The sequence below is a fragment of the Garra rufa genome, chromosome 14 (genome assembly GCF_049309525.1).
Source record: "Garra rufa chromosome 14, GarRuf1.0, whole genome shotgun sequence".
Taxonomy (NCBI): domain Eukaryota; kingdom Metazoa; phylum Chordata; class Actinopteri; order Cypriniformes; family Cyprinidae; genus Garra; species Garra rufa.
The window spans coordinates 20,976,262-20,995,957 of NC_133374.1; the positions used below are offsets into that span (position 1 = coordinate 20,976,262).

Below are 19,696 nucleotides of genomic sequence, written 5' to 3' on the forward strand. Positions count from 1 at the left end.
CCTAAACCAGGCAACAGACTAACCTGACCAGTCTAGAAAACCAGCTAAGACCAGCAAACTAGTGACAGTAAAGACATTTTCATTCATTGAAGAATCCTTAAATTCAGTTTCAACAAAGATATCAAGCAGTACAACTGTTTCCAACATTAATAATAACAAGAAATGATTCTTGAGCAGCAAATCAGCACATTAGAATGATTTCTGAAGGATCATGTGACACAGAAGACCAGAGTAAACGCTGCTGAAAAATCTTAAAATAGAAAACAGCTATTTTAAATTCAAATATTTCACAATATTAGTCTTTTACTGGAATTCTGATCAAAAAAGGTGATAAGAAGCTTCTTACAGACCTTAAATTTTTGAACAGGATTAGTTCACTCCAGTATTAAAATTTTCTGGTAATTTACTCACCTTCATGTCATTCAAGATGCACATGTCTTTCTTTCTTCAGTCGAAAAGAAATTAAGTTTTTGTTTTTGAGAAAACCATTCCAGGTTTTTTCTACATATAATGGACTTTAATGGGGATCAATGGATTGAAGGTCCAAATTGCAGTTTCAGTGCAGCTTCAAAGGGCTCTACATGATGCTTACTGAGGAGTAAGGGTCTTTTAAGGGAAGTATCTGGAAGTATCTGATGTAGAGCCCTTTGAAGCTGCATTGAAACTGCAATTTGGACCTTCAACCCATTGATCCCCATTTAAGTCCACTATATGGAGAAAAATCCTGGAATGTTTTCCTCAAAAACATTAACTTCTTATCGACTGAAGAAAGAAAGACATGAACATCTTGGATCACATGGGGGTACTTTTTTTTTTTTAATTTTGGAGTGAACTAATCCTTGAATTTTAATAAACCCAAATTATTAAGTGTTAGAACATTAGATACAGAATAAAAGTTCTTGAATTTCATAATTACTTTGATTTAATAATATATGGCCCCTTAAGATGTTTATTGGGATAATCTAAATCCTCGAAAGCAACTTGAAGTGCCCTCTAATACACTGAATAATAAAAGTTTATGTGCTGCGTATTGAGTGAAACAAAGTAACAGTAACTGAGGACTGCTTGGTCTTGATTTTGTGGTCTTAATGGACATTTAACATGCAACTTTTTATTATGGATTGAATTGTTGTCTTCGTATTGCTTTGCTTGCAGAACGCAGTTAGTAATAATTACTTCCAAGCCCAATTAACTCATTAGTTATTGATTCTCTGCCTGGGAAATCGACAAACTAATGGCACGCGTGCGTGTGTGTTTTTGCTCACTTTGTTTACAGTCTCCAGTTTAACAGCCTGGGTCCTGAATCCTGCATTCTTCTGCGAGATCTCCTGCTTGAGCCCAACTGTACTATTAAGTCAATAAAGTAAGCCTACTTTCAATAGCACATTATTACTGTGATACTGTGAGATTACTGTGACTGTGTAAGGAGGTAGGTTACAATTGAACAAAAAAAGCTATTTCTAATTTGTTTACCAATAACAAGTGCTGGAGAAATCTATGTAATGTATTTGTTAAAGGCATTGAATGCATGATGCTGTTTAACAGATACAATTTAAGTCAAAATTTTACATACACCTCGGAGAATCTGCAAAATGTTAATTATTTTACCAAAATAAGAGGGATCATACAAAATGCATGTTATTTTTGATGTAGTGCTGACCTCAAAACAATATTTCACATAAAAGATGTTTACATATAGTCTACAAGAGAAAATAATAGTTGAATTTATAAAAATGACCTTGTTCAAAAGTATATACACACTTGATTCTTAATACAGTGTTGTTACCTGAATTTTTTTTTTTTTTTTTTAGTGATAGTTGTTCCCTTGTTTGTCCTGAACAGTTAAACTGCCTGCTGTTCTTCAGAAAACTCCTTCAATTCCCGAAAATTCTTTGGTTTTTCAGCATTTTTGTGTATCTAAAACCTTTCCAACAATGACTGTATGATTTTGAGATCCATCTTCTCACACTGAGGGACTTGTTGAATTTGAAGATCAGGGTAAATTTAACTTATTTTGTCTTCTGTAAGTATCTTCTGTAGCTTCTGAAGGGCAGTACTAAATGTACACATCTTCATTCCTTTCAAAAGTTTTCACCCCCGTCTCTTAATGCATCGTTTTTCCTTCTGAAGCATCAGTGAGCATTTGAAACTTCTGCAATAGTTGCATATGAGTCCCTCAAGTGTCTTCAGTGTGAAAAGATGGATCTCAAAACCATACAGTCATTGTTGGAAAGGGATCAAATACACAAAAATGCTGAAAAACCAAAGAATTTGTGGGACCTGAAGGATTTTTCTGAAGAACAGCAGGCAGTTTAGAAAAAGAAAGGAACAGCTATCACTAAACATAAAAAAACACAGCTCATTCAGGTAACAACCCAATATTAAGAATCAAGTGTATGTAAACTTTTCAACACGGTCATTTTTATTAATTCAACTACTATTTTCTCCTGTGGAGTATATGTAAACATCTTTTATGTGAAATACCTTATTCAGGTCAGCACTAAATAAAAAATAACATGCATTTTGTATGATCCCTCTTATTTTTTTAATAAAATATTTAACATTTTGCAGATTCTGCATGGTGTATGTAAACTTTTGACTTCTGTAAATCCAGAAAAGTGAATTGGTACATAACCAATTTTGTTGGGGAAAGTTACTTTTCAAAAAAAGTAATGCAATACTTATTATACAATATTGTGTTACTCCATAAAAAAGTAACTAATGGATTACTTCACTAGTTACTTGAAAAAAGCCTTACTTGTAATGCATTACCCCAAACACTGTTCTGTATTGTCCCTTGTTTAAAAAAACACTGTGATGATATTCTAAAAAAAGTATTTCCTGTGCATTTCATGTGAGTTTCCTGTCGCTCTGACCACAGGTTGTGTGACAACTACTTGACAGACACTGGCATCAGCCATTTATTGGAAGCTCTGTCTGGTAACCACTCTTTGCAGCGGCTGTGTCTGATGCACACAGGCCTAGGGGACAAATCAGCACAAATGCTGGCCGAGAGACTGGGCCAGCATGATATGATACAGGAGCTGAATGTAGCCTACAACAACATCGGAGACAGTGCAGCTCTCACGCTGGTCGATGCCTGTCGTGAACATCCCAGCATCCACACAGTACAGTGAGTACAAAAATACAACTTCATATGTGTCTTACTTTAAATTCCATCAGATGTTAATAGATGTTTTATGCATATACTTAATAGCCTGTACCTGAACCAGCTTACCGATGTGGGCAAGCAGTCGCTGTACGTGCGTGGTGGACCTCGGGTCAAGGAGGGCCGACGAGTGAAGGTCCTGGCGTCTGTAACTGAGGGTTCGGACATCTCAGAGGACTGGCATCCCATTCTGAGCGTTATTAAAAAAAATTCTCTTTCCTGGGACAGAGACCGTGTACGCGAGCAACTGCTGGTCTTCCTGAAAGACCTGGAATGGGGTCGGAAACAGCACCCGAGTTTTTGGAAAAAAATGCACTTTAGACGAGTGGAGAGCGTTGTGAGACAAACACTGCGCACACTGCAAAAGAGCAGTGATACGGGAACAGGGACCGGTACAAAATAATGTAACTGTCATAGACGCCAAAAGGGGATATTTGTTGCCATATTTCAATCCAGTCAACCTTAATATTTCCCAGTTAGATCTACTAACCTATCCATCTACTAGCATTAGGCCATTTTGAGAAAGAAAAAAAAACACTGTGAAAAATATTAGTTTCAATACTAAAGATCAATATTCAATACTTTGGATTGCTACTTGAAAACTGCTCTGTGCTACTCAGTGACAGATTTTGCCATGGGAAGCCATTTCCTATGCATATGGGACAATTCAGGGTTCTTTGTTATCGAAAAATAATGTGTTACTCCTTTTTGAGTGTCAAACGGTGCTCTAGACAAGGTTAACTAAGTAAGGCAACCAAGACAAGGCTTTAGTTGCTTCTGCAATAATAACACACCTTTTGACTTTGTTTAAAAAATGTTTGAACTAACAAATTGTGACTGAAATGTGCTGTGCAATAAAATAAAACTAAAAGTGCTGATAAAAGTTGTTGTTGTTTTTGTTTTTTTAGTGGAGTTTGTTGTCAGTTGTCAGTCTTAATTACTGTTGGTTATGTAACACCCCCTTCGGATCTGATAATGGCTGAGGTGTTGTCTCATAAACCTGAGATTAAATATTAATCTGCTGTGCGCTATTGTTGTGGAACAAGGAGGAGCTCTACTGACTAAAGCATTTAATGCTTCATTTAAATGTGTACCTTGCACTCTCAGGAAGCACAGGGCTCAGCCAGCAGTGGTAAGCAGGATCATGAGATTCACCACAGGTAACATATACACATTGTTTTCTATTGGATCGATTGTGTAGATTGTAATGTAAAGGTCAGGAAAGACATTTGAAGGGTTTATTTTTATGAAGCAGTGGATACGACGTTTACTGTATACAACAGAAATGTAGTAGAACGTCATATTAGCAGTGTCAAAGTTATTAGTAGTAGTAGTATTTCTGTTTATTTATATTGACGCACACTCCTGAAATCCGACCAATTTTTTAAAGATTTTAATAAGTTTCATCATTTTCAGCTGTCAGAGTTTTTTTTATTTATATAAAATTATGTAAATAAGGTAATTTCTTCATTCAAATGTTTTTTAATACTAGACGCATAGGCAAAAATCTAAAATAAGCACTGGATCAAGTACGCTGAGGATTTTCCTTCTGAACTCTGATCTCAAGTCTTGTCAGCATTTTGTACAGGTCAACTGCGTCATTTCTAATCAAGCCAAACTTATGTTTATTTTAATTCTAAATCAGCCTGTGTATATTTTTTTTCCTTGCAGTTCATCTCAAAGGCAAATATTGAAACGAAAACCTGTCAAGAAACCATGTTTTGTGGTTTTAGATTCATGGCAAGGAGCAAACTGAAATAATGTGGCATGCTTATACACGTTTAAGCAAAAAGGCTCAGTGTCTTTTTTAATAATTTTCTCTGAAATTTGGAGGAACAAATTTGTAGGTTGCCAGACTCACACCACTGGACAATGGTTAAAGGAATATTTCAGCCAAAAATAAAAGTTACCCCATGATTTACTTACCCTAAAGCCATTCTAGGTGTATATGACTTTCTTCTTTAAGACGAAACAATCAGAGTTATATTAAAAAATGTTGTGGCTCATTCAAGATTTATAATGGCAGTGAAAGGGTGTTGAGACGTTGAAGTCCAGTCGTAAAAAGTACTCCACACAGTTCCAGAGGCTTAAAAAAAGGCCAACTGAAGTGAATCTATGTTTTTGTAAGAATAATATCCATAAAATGTAAACCATAATCTCTAGCTTCCGCTAACTGTTGTACGCACGTTCATGAGAGAGCAGTGTTTCAGCGGACAGTTGGCGAAAGCTAGAGATTGTGGTTTATAGTTCTTAAAAACAAACAAACAAACATTGCTTTGCTTCAGAAGGCCTTTATTAAACCCCTGGAGCTGTGTGCAGTACTTTTATGATGGATGGATGCACTTTATTGGACTTCAAGAAATTAACAGCCATTTACTGCCATTATAAACCTTGATAGAGCAAGGACATTTTTTAATATAACTCTGATTATATTCATCTGGAAGAATAAAGTCATATACACCTAGAAGTAAATGATGGAGTAATTTTCATTTTTGGGTGAACTATCCCTTTAATATTAAACTGTATTGAAGACTCTTAAAGGTATAGATCACCTTCTTAATATATTTTAATTACTTACTATCACAGATCCAGCGGATCCCTCTGAGTTACCAAAGTAAGTCTTTAGAATGCTCTTTAAATGTGACCTTTTAACTTGTGAACACTAACAATTTTACACAAGTGACCTGGCTTACTTTATAGTTAATGATCTTATTTTTGGTTTGTTTACATAAAACATACAGTATGTACTGTAAAGCAAAGCGCAAATGTTGTTCACAGGAAGTTCACCTTCAACCCGAAAGAAGGGATTGACAACCCTGCTTTAGTGATCTCTGATGACACAGGTTACTTCCTAAATCATTAGCATCCAATTAGTGACTAATGTATCATTAACTATTGAAAGATGAATACTAAATTAATTGTCTCCAGAGCCTTATGTGCATCCGCGGCTGTGTGTTCTGAGGAGGGAACAGGGTCAGGGCTTTGGTTTCTACCTGAGCAAGGACGCTGGCTGCAGGGGGCATGTGGTGCGCCAGGTGGAGCCTTGGAGCAGCGCAGAGCGGGGTGGGCTGAAGAAGGGGGACCGTGTTTTGGAGGTCAATGAGGACTTTGTGGATGACAAGGAGCACTCGACTGTAAGAGCACTTCCTTATGCAAACATGAGACCTTTGTATTCTGTGAATTAAACACATGGATGCTGGAATACAAATGATATGGCCAAGCAGATGCACAGCATTAAAGGGATAGTTGTCAAGTGTTACTAGTGTTTAGTTACCTGTGCCTTGTTTTTAGGTGGTGCAGAAGGTGCAGGCATCCGGGCTGAAGCTGTATTTGCTAGTGCTGAGTGCTGAGGATTATGAGTTAGCGGTTTCAGAGGGAAGAGACCTCAAGTCACTCGCCAGCGCTTACCGTCCCATAGAGGGCTGTTCTCGCCCACGGTTGTGTTACATCACTAAAGAGCCTGGCAGTGGTTTGGGCCTCAGCATCATTCCTATTGAAGGTACTGCTCCTTTTGCTACTGCATTAAACATATTTTTGAAGATAAGGATAATGTAATTTTTATATGTATTAAAGAGATAGTTCATCCAAAAATGAAAATTCTGTCGTTAGGTACTCACCCTCATGTCATTCCAAAACATGTAAGACCTTTGTTCATCTTCGGAACACAAATTAGGATATTGAAATTAAATCTGAGAGCATAGGCATAGCATAGGAGTGTGTGTTGGCCATAGAGAATTGGGCAAAAAATGCCACTAAATTGGACAAAAAATTCTCTACACAAACAAATTAGGCTAAGGCCTGGTTTCACAGACAGGGCTTAGTTTAAACCAGGATTAGGCCTTAGTTAAATTAAGATATTTAAGCAGCTTTTATAAAAATGCCTTAAAAGAAAACGTTACAGTGTGCATCTTGAGACAGAACAATGACACTGACATAAGATATGTCAGACCAAGATATTTTCAGTTGAGGCAGTTTAAACATTCATTTTAGACTTGCCTTAAGCCTTGTCTCTGAAACCGGGGGGTAAATCTGTTATGTCTGTTGCTAACAACGTGAAAATAAATAGAAAGTGTCGATTGCGGCTTTAAATTAAGATCTGCTAGTGTTGCACCGTAATTCATTTTAGCCGTTTTTACAGTGTCGCGTGTTATAACCAATCACACACGATTCTGTTGAGCTTAGAAATGCGATGGCCAATCAGAAACTTTCTAATGAGTCATCGCTAAAACTAATCGGTTTTGTTGAGTGCGCTCATCATAAACAACAAAACGCAGATGTTCGTACAATGTAAGTAAGAGAATAATTTCACAGTGCAGACCGCTTCAGTGATTATAACGATAAATGTGTTTTTGGAGAGTGGTTAATAAGTGATAATGTGGCTTTCTGTATATAATTTATTCCCTGTTTGAATAACCGTGGAAATGAATTGGGATAATGATCAATTTCTAATGTTTTAAAAATATTGTATTAACCTACTTTCCTAAAAAGAGGAGTTTATGATATTTTTTAGCTAATATATTAATTATATTTTATAGTTTATATGGCTATAAGCTATTAGTTATTTGGTCTAGAATAGATAATATTGCTTTTACCCTTACCTTGGAGTTGGTTCACCCTGAACACACATTCACTATAGAAACAAGATGTAGTATACTCATAAAACAGAGGAAATCAGTTTAGATTGAGAATAAACATACTGCTGGATAGGCCTTTTGTTTATTTATGTATCCATAGGTTTTATGATGTCCAAGTGCACTAAAAGAGGAACTTTTCCCCTAGGCTAGAAGATATGTAAAAAAATTGATGCACTTAAGGGAACGATTCATCATAGTGCATGTATACTTGGATTATTGTGGACAGTTCTGGTTCATTTTATTCAATATGTGAGAGTAGGTGAGCGAGGCCGTTATCGTCTCAACCCAGTGACTGATGGTCCAGCTGAGAGAGCAGGAGTCCTGAATGGAGACAGGCTGATTTGGATCAATGGAGTTTCAATATCAGTACTGGGTTATACAGCACTGTCAAAAATGGTAAGTGCACTTGTATAGTATCTGATACCTTGCTTATAAATTATCCGAATTATTCTTTAACGCAGAAGTAAGCATATGAGTGAGACTTCTGATACATTAGTTGCTATAGAGAAATAACGAGAAGGATAAACCAGTGTGTTCATAATTAAAATAATACATTAAAATATGGTAAAACACACCAATTTGTAATATCAAGCAGCAAAACAAGCTGTTTTGTACAGCTAGAAATTGCTGGACGCGGATGAGACAAGAAGCCAGACCCATAAAATGTACAAATTTACAGGAAGAAAAATGTGGATAAGTAATAATGTAAACTTAATTTAATGTTTTTGGGACACTTAAAAGTCTAGATTTCACTTTGTTCCATCAGGTGAAGAAATGTGAAGATCATGTGACTGTCTTAGTAATCGACAGCAGGAGTGAAGAGTGCTATAAACGCATGGGATTACCTATAATTCCTGCTTTCGCCAAAACTCATAATCTACCCTACAGACTGAAAACACTACACCTGGCTCAAGGACCACAAGGATACGGGTTCCTCTTAAGGCAAGAAAAGCTACGGTCTGGACGTATTGGTGAGAAATCGCTAATTCTTTACCAGAGTTATTGTTAACTAAACTTTAAAGGTGCCATAGAATGCATTGAGAGAATATTTTAAATTGTTCTCTGATATCTACATAGAAGGTATATGGCATAGGAATGGGCAAAAAATCTCCAGAAACGGTTTTACAGGTCCATTTACAACCCTATGATTTGTCCCTAGAATGAAATGCTGTGTTATTGCCTTATTTGGAAGCTTCATGAATATTAATGAGCTCTGCTCTGATTGGCTGTTTCACAGAGCTGCTCATCTCTATAGCTGGCACATTGATAAAAATATATATTTAAATTAGGAGCTCTAGCTGCTTTTAATATGTGGTTTGTTGAATCTGCCGTTTTGAATCGCCGACATTTTAGTCTGATTACTGTGATGCATGTGCTCTGTGTAAAGTTATAAAGCAGAGGGAATGCTTACTTACCACACAAGTTCAGCTGCCTGTCAGTGATACTCGGGATCTGCAAATCATTCGTCATCATCAGCGCAGTTATTTCTCCATCATTCACCATCATCAGTGCAGTCGTCTGTCTGTTTATGTGGTAGGCGAAATCTTTTGTACTGCAATGTAACTGGCTAGCGCTAGCACTAAGCTAACCGTGTCCCTTCAGTGGCTTGCCTTGTTTAACTGATGTGCTGATGTTAGTAATGATTGGGCGATGCAAATGTTGGGGCGTAACTATTAACGATCCCGGGGATGTTGCGTAAAAGCCGGTGTTATGTTGGAATTGACCTATTTTTCGGTGGTCTTTTGCAAACACTAGATTTATATAAGAAGAAGGAAACGATGGTGTTTGAGACTCATGGTATGTCATGTCCATGTACTGAACTGTTATTATTTAACTATGCCAAGGTAAACACAGTTTTCCATTCTATGGCACCTTTAAATGTTTAAAATTTTTTGTTAATTGAAATAAAATAAAATAAAATAAAATAAATATTTGAAGAAAAACTGTCTGTATAAGATGAAATGCTTTCTTGGCAACTAACTGAAATAAATGTAAGCTGAAGCACTTAAATTAAATGGAAATAAAAATAAAATAATAAATAAAATAAAAATAAAATAAAAAATAGATGAAAAACTGTCTGTATCAGATGAAATGCTGTGTTGGCAACTAACTGAAATAAGTTTAAGCTGAAGCACTAAAATTAACTGGAAATAAAAATAAAATAAAACAATAAAATAAAATAATAATTACAACTAAAATTAAAAATATTAGATGAAAAACTGTATCAGATGCAATGCTGTGTTGGCAACTGTCTGTATCAGATGAAATGTTGTCTTTGAAATTAACTGAAATAAGTTTAAGCTGAAGCACTGAAATTGACTGGAAAATAAAATATAAAATAAAATAATAAAAAAATATTAGAAGAAAAATTGTCTGTATTAGATTAAAGGCGGTCTTGGCAACTAAATGAAATAAGTTTAAGCTGAAGCACTAAAATTAACTGGAAATAAATAAAATAAAATAAAATAAATAAATGAAACCTGAATAGTAATATTAAAAATAGAACTATTTAAAATAAGGAAAAAAAAAACACACACAAATGAAAATTGAGAATATAAAAAGCGATTTCAAAATATTAAAGACTAAATATAAAAACTATAATAGCATATGAAAAATACTAAAACAACACTGTTTTTCAGTGCAGGGCTTTGTAAACTGGGGTCTACTTATTTTACATTTTTTTTATTTTATACTATTGTTAAGTCGCCAGACCCCAATTTTATTTGAAGAATTGTTTAGAAAAAATTGTGTTTAATAAAATATAATATTTTAAATATATATTTGATTTGGAAAAAAAAAAACAATATAAATATTGTAATATGTTTTTAAAATTATTAAATACAAAATGTATAAATAGAAATGCTTTTAATTAATAAATATTTTCATATATTAGATTACATTATATATAGTATGCTCTTTATTTGAAATACAAATGAGTCTTTATATGAAATATAAATAATACAAAATAATACAAAATTCATAGCTGCCTATTTTAGGATGAGTGTTGATCTTATCAAACATTTTTATAAACCCCTGCTTTAAACATGCCACTAATTAGCAAACACAGTAGACATTATTTCAGCATACAGTGTATTTCCATCACTCAGTGATCTGTTCACTCTAAAGCTCATGTATTACGAGACATCGACCCCTGCAGCCCAGCTGAGGCTGTAGGAATGGTGGACGGAGAGCTTGTGCTAGCGGTGAACGGGGAGCAGGTGGAGGATGCAGAGCATGAGGACATCGTCAGCAAAATACGGCAAAGCGGCCAGCAGGTCACCCTAACCACCATCTCCATCCCTGGCAGAGACTATTACACACAGGTGCTTACATGCACACGCTTTCACACGCAAATGCACATGCTCATACAGAAAAAAGGAGCAATAACATTCAGCATGCAAACAGCTGCTAAATCAACATATTTTTCCTCTGACTGAAGACATTTGACCCTGAGGGGTAACCACGGGCCTATAAGCTCAAGCTCCCAATTCTTACAGTACACACCAAAACAGGTGTTTTTAAAATGAAATGAATCTACTGTTTGGAATAGACATGGACCCCTGGGAATGCGTGGGGTCGCCATGACCTACATAACATAGGGAATCATTATTCTTGTGGTATGTGCTTAGATTTGTCACTGAGAGTGTCTGTTATTTGATCCATTTCAGCTGGGTATTTCTCCATTGCTGTTCTATGAAGACCATATTCCAAAAAGGGAGCAGTTCCCTAATCCTCAAGAGGGGCACCAAAATCCACCACGACATTGTGTGCTTCACAAGGAGGGTGCAGGATTTGGCTTCAACCTAGGCTGTGTTCAGAATACGCCAGGGACGTATATCGGTCAGGTACTGTAAGCATTTATATTTAAAGAGCATCTGCTAAATGCTTTACATGCAAATTTCATCAAATGGAAAAGAGTGCTGAAGTGATGTATTTTTGTAAGTCCTTAGACATAGAAGTTTGCATCACCCTGGTTCCACCCAACAAAATTTTTCCACTGACTTTATTGCAAAAATAATGATTTACTCAAGCCATCCTAGGTGTCAATGACTTTCTTCTGTCAGACGAATACAGTCAAGAGTTAAAAAAATGCCCTTTTAAGCTTTATTATGGCAGTGAATGGGTGTTTACATTTTGAAGTCCAATAAAGTGCATCCATCCATCATAAAAAGTACTCCACATGGCTCTGGGGGGTTAATAAAGGCCTTCTGAAGTGAACTGATGCGTTTGTGTAAAAAAAAAAAAAAAATCCATACTTAAATACTTTATAAACCGAAATCTCTAGCACTAACTGACGTATACGCATTCATGAGATAGTGGCGTTCCAGCAGATGATGTTGTATGTAGGTGTAGCGTAAGCTCCTGTGAGAATACGCTATTCTTGCAAAAACTAAGTTTTGTTTACAGCAAAGGAAAACCAGTCCCTGACCTTTCTCTAAAAATTCTCGTTTTGTACTTCTAATTCAGGACAGGTGTTTTGTTTTGCCCTTTTCTCTGCACTTCTGTGTTCGTCACTGCATTCACCTACATTGTAAAAAGTTGTCACCAGTTTCAACTTAAAAATATAAGCTCAGCAGCTGCTGTTAAAACTACAAGTAATTTCAACTCATAAGTTAAATCAACTTAAAAGTTATTTGAACTAATTTTATTGTCATGAGTTGAAATAACTTAAAAGTTTTAAGTTGATTTAACGTAAAATTTTAAGCTAGCTGCTGAACTTAAGTTTTTTAGTTGAAACTTGTGAAATCTTTTTACAGTGTACATTCTACGTCAATTGCTGGAACGCCATTCTCTCGTGAACACGCATACAACAGTTAACAGTTAGAGATTATAGTTTTAAATAGGGATATCTTTCTTACAAAACACTTCAGGAGACCTTTATTAACCCCCTGGAGCTGTGTGGAGTACTTTTTATGATGGTTTGATACACTTTATTGGGCTTCAAAATCTCAACAGCCATTCACTCCCATTATAACGCTTTTTTATATAAATATTTTTTATTATAACTCCGATTGAATTCATCTGAAAAATGAAAGTCATATACACCTAGGATGACTTGAGTAAATCATGGGGTAATTTTCATGTTTGGGTGAACTATCTCTTTAAAGTCTCTGACACCCTCTGCAGTCCCATTTAAGGTCCGTTTACCACAGATCTTTTTCCAGGCATGTAACCATAAAAAAAAAAAAAAAAAAAACAGAACTCGTTTCTGGGTTTTGCCCTACAAAAATACTTAATCCCTCAGCACTCTATAGCAAAAATGTCTGTTTTCACACAAGTCTCCTTGAACACACATCTCATCTGCCATTGGTCAGGCCTATAATCCTGTCCTCGAACTCATCACATTGGTTAAGTGATGCTGGATTGGTATACTCAAACAGAGTAATATTTTGATAGCGCCACATATTATCATTTTGTGGGTAAATAACTTGCCATTTTAAAAAGAAATCTAAAACAGAAATATTAATATTATATTCATCTTTACATTTTAAATTTAAATTCCACCCAAAAATTTAAATTCTGTCATTAATTACTCACCCTGATGTCGTTCCAAACCCATAAGGCCTTCATCTTCTGAGCACAAATTAAGATATTTTTTAATGAAAAACATGCGCCATTGTACTCTCATGAACAAGCGTTAGAAGGCTGACATGGAAGAGAAGAATTGTTAAATAAAGTCATTATTTTTGTTTTCTTTGCACACAAATAGTATTATCGTAGCTTCATAACATTACGGTTGAACCACTGATGTCACATGGACTATTTCATCAATGTCCTTACTACCTTTCTGGGCCTTGAACGTGTCAGTTGCGTTGCTGTCTATGTAAGGGATAATGTACAGGCAGCCGGTAGTTATCGCAGAAATAAGCCCCGACAGTGTGATCACACTTGTATCACAAGTGTATCACACTGAAGGGGCTTATTTCTGCGATAACTACCGGCTGCCTGTACATTATCCCGCTTATTACACGGCTACTTGCCACATAAGGAAAAAAACTGGACATGAATATGAATTTGAAACCTTTTATTGGCATATTTGTTTTAAATTAACATTTTTATCCTTCCGCGAAACGATATAGTACCACGTGACTAACCTTCAAACTATGTACGTTAGTAAGACAATTTAAATAGATTAATGTCGAAATTTTCCATTGTTAATTGTGGTTGTCCAGTATTTGTCACAAGATGGCGCCAAACGGTAATCTTTGTTGGCACGGAGGGATTTTAAACATACAAGTAGTACCGGCTATGCGTTATTACTTTGGAGCGGTGATTATTTGAAAAGAACGAACCTGCAAATGTCTCAACTGACCAATCAGAATCAAGCATTCCAAAGAGCCATGTAATAAGCAGGGACAGAAACCTCTTGGATTTCATCAAAAAAAATCTTAATTTGTGTTCCAGAAGATGAATGAATGTCTTACTGGTTTGGAACGAAATAAGGGGCAGTAATTATTGACCGAATTTTCATTTTTGAGTGAATTATCCCTTTAACACAGAAGAAATAACAGACTATAGCTTTAAAAATGCTTTTCCAAGTCGATGAAAAATTTACACATGTAATTCTACTTCTCATCTATAGGTGATGACAGGGAGTGCAGGAGAGAGAGCTGGGTTGTGTGAGGGAGATGTGGTTGTAGAGGTAAATGGACAGAATGTGGAGGAAGAGTATTTTGATGAAGTGGTGAGGCTGATAAAAGAGGGAGGAACTCCTCTCAGCCTGCTAGTCGTGGAGGGGCTTGGATATGAGAGACTGAGAAATGCCAAACAGACTGTAAGTAACACAGCAGACTTGCTCACACACATAAATGCATTTTGTATATTCAGGATTATTTTAAATGTAAATATTGTTTTACAGATTCCAGATGTTTCACAAGATGACTTTGTATGAAATAATATAACCAGGTAAACATTTTGTTAGCTTATTAATTTAACAATTCCTGTAAAATTTATAGTTAATTAATTTTTTAAAATATAAAATAAAACCACATACCAGTAAACTGCTTTTCCCTTCTCTCTGCCAGATCACATATACTGTCTATGTGTGTCTACAAAAGTTAAGTTAAACTTGTACAAAGTTATAAAGATGCAAAAATATTGACAAGAAAAAATCCAGAAAAAAACTCCTGTCAGTAACCACATTTGTGACCCTGGACTACAAAACCAGTCATAAGGTTAAATTTTACAAAACTGAGATCTATACATCATATGAAAGCTCAATAAATAAGCTTTCTATTGATGTATGGATAGGACAATATTTGGCCGAGATACATCTATTTGAAAATCTGGAATCTGAAGGTGGAAAAAAATAAAAATACTGAGAAAATCACCTTTAAAGTTGTCCAAATTAAGTTCTTAACAATGCATATGACTAATCAAAAATTACATTTTGATAGGTTTACAGTAGGAATTTTACAAAAAATCTTCATGGAACATGATCTTTACATAATTTCCTAATGATTTTTGGCATAAAAGAAAAATCAATAATTTTGACCCATACAAAGTATTTTTGGCTATTGCTACAAATATACCCCCAGCGACTTAAGACTGGTTTTGTGGTCCAGGGTCACATTTATTTTTGAATCAGTGTCATTATTTAACACAGCCACAACACTTTTAAGTACAAATGTAATATAAAAAGACTAAAGTATTTGTGTGCCATCATCATAAAGTATGAAAGCTATTAAAATCTTAAACTTAATGTTTGATTACATCTCACCTAGAGGTGTGATTTCATGTTAATATGTTTACCCAATTTGTATTTCAAAAAATATGTGTCAGATGTCAGATGTGTAGCATGAGTGAATTTATTCACCTTTCTGTTCTAACCATTTTAACCATATCTTAAATATAAACAGATTTATATTTAAGAATGCAAATCATATGGAGATTATTTATTTCTGTCAGTTACGAAATGTATAATGTTTGCTCTATCCACTACATTAAAAAATACTCATGTTTTTTTAAACCTTAACTCCATCTGAAGTCCTGTTTTGGTGGGTGTTTTCCAGTTCTGTAAATCCAAAGACAAACTGTCAATTTCAAACTTAATAATTATTATTTTAAAGGGGACATCGGATGCAGAATTTCAGTTTTACATGGTGTTTGCATATAATTGTGTCTTAGCATTGTGTGAACACAACCACCCTACAATGATAAAAATCCATTTACTACTTTTTTCAATCTCTAAACAAAACAAAACAGCCTCAATTATTAAGCCATTTTGATTTTCTGGGCATTATGAAGTCACACTGCTCAGTCCCCGCCCACAACCACAGACAGACTATCTTGTATTAGCATTTCTGCCTTCAGTTAGTTGTATGCTGCCCACCATTTTCTCTGCACTCGAGCAGCTGTAGCAACAACCATGTTTTGTAAGCAATGCAGGTGTTTTTTGGTTAGATGTAAACTACAAAAGAGCCACTGAGGCGCCAATGAATACACAAAAAAACGGAACAGAGGGGCGGGGTGAGCAGTAGCTCATTATCATTTAAAGAGGCATGCACCGAAACGGTCTGCTGTGAACAGAGCTGTTTTTGACGAGGTAAAAGGGTGTCGTTTTACATGATCATTGAGGAATTTTAACCAAAGTATGTTGTGGAAAATGGGCATCCAATGTCCCCTTTTACGCAAAATGATTGCAAATTTGTAGACTCCGATAATCAGTTATCACATCATAAATTACTACTAACCTCCGAGAATTTGGTCAATGCATGAAGAGACTCTTTCAGCATCCTCTTTGCTGAAGCACATTGGAGGTTTGAACTTAATGACACTGTCCCATGGTCCATCAGTGCTCATAACTATACGGTCCTCTTTCAGCCTGAACAAATCAGAAAGGGCAGTTGGTTATCAGGTAAATATAGCTAGCTGAGAAAGGAAAAGACTTTGTACCTTCGAACAACATATGCTGCTTCTTCTGTTGCTGGTTTTCGGGATGTTCTGTCTTTAACTAGCTCCATACCTATAAACAGTCCAACACCCCTGCAAAAATGAACAGAAGATGTATCTGTTAAAGGAGAAGTTCACTTCCAGAATAAAAATGTACAGATAATTTACTCACCCCGTTGTCATCCAAGATGTTCATGTCTTTCTATCTGCAGTTGTAAAGAAATTATGTTTTTTTAAGGAAAACATTTCAAGATTTTTCTCCATATAGTGGACTTCTATGGCGCCCACGAGTTTGAGATTCCAAACTGCAGTTTAAATGCAGCTTCAAAGGGCTCTAAACGATCCCAGCTGAGGAAAAAGGGTTTTATCTAATGAAAAGATCGGTTATTTTCTAAAAAAAAAAAAAAGTGACAATTGATACACTTTTTAACCTCAAATGCTCATCTTGTCTAGCTCTGCGTGTACTCTGGTTTAAGACAGTTAGGGTATGTTAAAAACTCCCATCTTATCTCCAAATTCAAAATCGCCCTACATCGTTGTTTTACCTTTTTATTGTAAAGGGCGTTTGATCTTCTTTGCACATTCACTTTGTAAACACTTGGTCGGTACTTCTGCAGCAATGTAGGACGATTTTTGACATACCCTAACTGTCTTGAACCAGAGTACACAGAATACAAGACGAGCATTTGAGGTTAAAAAGTACATATACTGTCAAAAAATTTATTTTTAAATAACCAATCGTTTCACTAGATAAGACCCTTCTTCCTTAGCTGGGATCATTTAGAGCCCTTTAAATCTGCATTTAAACTGCATTTCAAACTCACAAGCACCATAGAAGTCCACTATATTAAGAGAGAAACCCTGAAATGTTTTCCTCAAAAAATCAATTTCTTTACGACTGAAGAAAGAAAGACATGGCACATCTTGCATGACAAGGGAGTGAGTAAATTATCTGTAAATTTTTGTTCTGAAAGTGAACTACTTTAATATTCTTCTTTGAAATTACAGCATGATGTTACAATAGTATTTATATGTACATAGAGGTCTCAATAAAGATTTTCTATACTTACCGCACATCTCCTATGAGTGGATGTTTAGTCTGAAGTTGAAGGAGCAGCTGTTTAAGATGACCTCCAACACGCACAGCGTTGCCTCTGAGGTCTTCTTTTTCTATGACATCCAACACTGCCAGACCAATGGCACAGGATACTGGGTTACCACCAAACTGCATGGGACAAAAAAGTTAAATATTATTTAAAGGCACAGACAGTTCATCCAAAAATGAAAATTCTGTCATTAATTATTGACCCTCATGTCGTTAAAAACCTGTAAGACCTTTGTTCATCTTCGGAACACAAATTAAGATATTCTGCATAGACAGCAATGCAACTGACACATTCAAGGGGTAGAAAGGTAGTAAGGACATTGTTAAAATAGTCCATGTGACCTCAGCGGTTTAAACTTAATTTTATGAAGCTACGAAAATACTGTCTATGCAGGGTCAAAAATATCCTAATTTGTGTTCCAAAGATAAATGAAGGTCTTATGGGTTTGGATTAACATGATTTTCATTTTTGGGTGAACTATCATTTAAAATCTTCAAAGGATATAAAAACTACATATACTATCACAGAAGCATAATGGTTCTCACTGTGTTGAAGTACTCCACACCATTGGCTGTAAAAGCTCCAGCTATTTCCGCCGTAGTGGCCACACATGCAACAGGATGACCATTGCCCATAGGTTTGCCCATTGTCACAATGTCAGGGCAGAAGTCTTCACCCTGAAGCTGAAAAGCCCAGAAATGACTCCCAACACGACCGAAACCTGTTTGAATCTCATCTGCCACATAAATTCCTCCAGCTTCATGAACATATCTGAGGGGGGGAAATAAAAAATATTTTGTGCCGCTTTGTTCCTGAATAAAGAGTAAAGACAGATTCAACAAAAAATACAAGGAGACTTACTCTGCTACTTTTTTGCAGTAACCATCAGGGAAAATGATCTGACCACCAACACTGGGCAAAGACTCAGCAAAAAAAGATGAAATCTATGGACAAAATTAAAGGGATAATGCACTCAGAAATGTACATTCTGTCATCTTTGTCAATGCAATTAAAGTCAGTAGGGTGCAAACAACACCGCATGGACAAAATCATTGTAACATTTTTACACAAGAAAGAAAGTCATACAAATCTGGGTTTTTGGGTGAACTATCCCGTTAAAGGAGTAGTTCGCTTTCAGAACAAAAATGTACAGATAATATACTCACCCCTTTGTCATCCAAGATGTTCATGTCTTTCTTTCTTCAGTCGTGAGGAAATTATGTTTTTTGAGTAAAACATTTCAGGATTTCTCTCCATATAATGGACTTCTATGGTGCCCCCGAGTTTGAACTTCCAAAATTCAGCTTTAAAGGGCTCTAAACTATCACAGCCGAGGAAAGAAGGGTCTTATCTAGTGAAACGATGGGTCATTTTCTAAAAAAATTACAATTTATATACTTTTTAACAAGACAAGCTTTTGAGATTAAAAAATATATAAGTTGTAAATGTTTTTAGAAAATAACCAATTATTTCACTAGATAAGACCCTTCTTCCTGGGCTGGGATCATTTAGAGCCCTTTAAAGCTGAATTTTGGAAGTTCAAACTCGGGGGCACCATAGAAGTCCATTATATGGAGAGAAATCCTGAAATGTTTTTCTCAAAAAACACCATTTCTTTACGACTGAAGAAAGAAAGACATGAACATCTTGGATGACAAAGGGGTGAGTATATTATCTGTACATTTTTGTTCTGAAAGTGAACTACTCCTTTAAGAAGGATAATCAGTATATTTTAGTAAAAAACATTTAACAACTTTAGTTTTTTTTTTCTACCACACCTTGCGGCCTTTCTTATGCGCCTCTTCAATAAGACTTTTCACAGTGTCTGCGTAAGCCTGTCCTGGGTCAGGATGATCTTCTCGGTAGATACCGTGGTAAGTATCAGGAAGAGGAGC

At 35.7% G+C, this 19,696-nt stretch overlaps 3 protein-coding genes across 6 annotated transcripts in view; 2 read left to right on the forward strand and 1 right to left on the reverse strand.

Annotated features, from left to right (window-relative positions):
- nlrx1 (NLR family member X1) overlaps positions 1-4,040 on the forward strand; it is a 13,483-nt gene extending 9,443 nt beyond the window's left edge. For 2 of the 3 annotated variants that reach the window (XM_073818204.1, XM_073818205.1), the window contains 3 exons: positions 1,277-1,363; positions 2,882-3,133; positions 3,218-4,040. In XM_073818204.1, coding sequence (XP_073674305.1) covers positions 1,277-1,363; positions 2,882-3,133; positions 3,218-3,572 — 694 coding nt within the window. In that variant the 3' untranslated portion in view covers positions 3,573-4,040. The remainder of the gene's footprint in view (positions 1-1,276; positions 1,364-2,881; positions 3,134-3,217) is intronic. The other variant, XM_073818206.1, reaches the window with a different exon arrangement.
- Positions 4,041-4,281: 241 nt separating this feature from the next.
- Positions 4,282-14,945, forward strand: nherf4a (NHERF family PDZ scaffold protein 4a). Of its 2 annotated transcripts, XM_073818462.1 has the most exons (12): positions 4,282-4,329; positions 5,756-5,783; positions 5,948-6,012; positions 6,098-6,303; positions 6,461-6,668; positions 8,063-8,199; positions 8,570-8,774; positions 10,930-11,126; positions 11,472-11,648; positions 14,387-14,578; positions 14,663-14,709; positions 14,829-14,945. In XM_073818462.1, exons 1-11 carry the CDS (start codon positions 4,314-4,316, stop codon positions 14,693-14,695), a joined length of 1,464 nt encoding a protein of 487 aa, XP_073674563.1. In that variant the 5' UTR covers positions 4,282-4,313; the 3' UTR covers positions 14,696-14,709; positions 14,829-14,945. The 2 variants fall into 2 exon arrangements, with proteins under 2 accessions (XP_073674563.1, XP_073674562.1); XM_073818461.1 differs by lacking the exon at positions 14,829-14,945 and having other exon boundaries at positions 14,663-14,804.
- The window catches only part of phykpl (5-phosphohydroxy-L-lysine phospho-lyase), an 8,298-nt gene continuing 3,535 nt past the window's right edge, over positions 14,934-19,696 (reverse strand). The window contains exons 4-10 of the mRNA XM_073817334.1: positions 19,580-19,694; positions 18,663-18,745; positions 18,347-18,572; positions 17,766-17,920; positions 16,699-16,788; positions 16,497-16,627; positions 14,934-15,817 (exon numbers count right to left, since the gene is read on the reverse strand). Of these exons, the coding sequence (XP_073673435.1) occupies positions 15,768-15,817; positions 16,497-16,627; positions 16,699-16,788; positions 17,766-17,920; positions 18,347-18,572; positions 18,663-18,745; positions 19,580-19,694 (850 nt within the window). The 3' untranslated portion in view covers positions 14,934-15,767. The remainder of the gene's footprint in view (positions 15,818-16,496; positions 16,628-16,698; positions 16,789-17,765; positions 17,921-18,346; positions 18,573-18,662; positions 18,746-19,579; positions 19,695-19,696) is intronic.

Coding starts and splice junctions, on each gene's coding strand:
- nherf4a (XM_073818462.1), top strand. Junction 5,784..5,947: donor GATCCCTCTGAGTTACCAAA/GTAAGTCTTTAG, acceptor TGTTGTTCACAG/GAAGTTCACCTTCAACCCGA. Junction 11,649..14,386: donor CAGGGACGTATATCGGTCAG/GTACTGTAAGCA, acceptor TCTCATCTATAG/GTGATGACAGGGAGTGCAGG.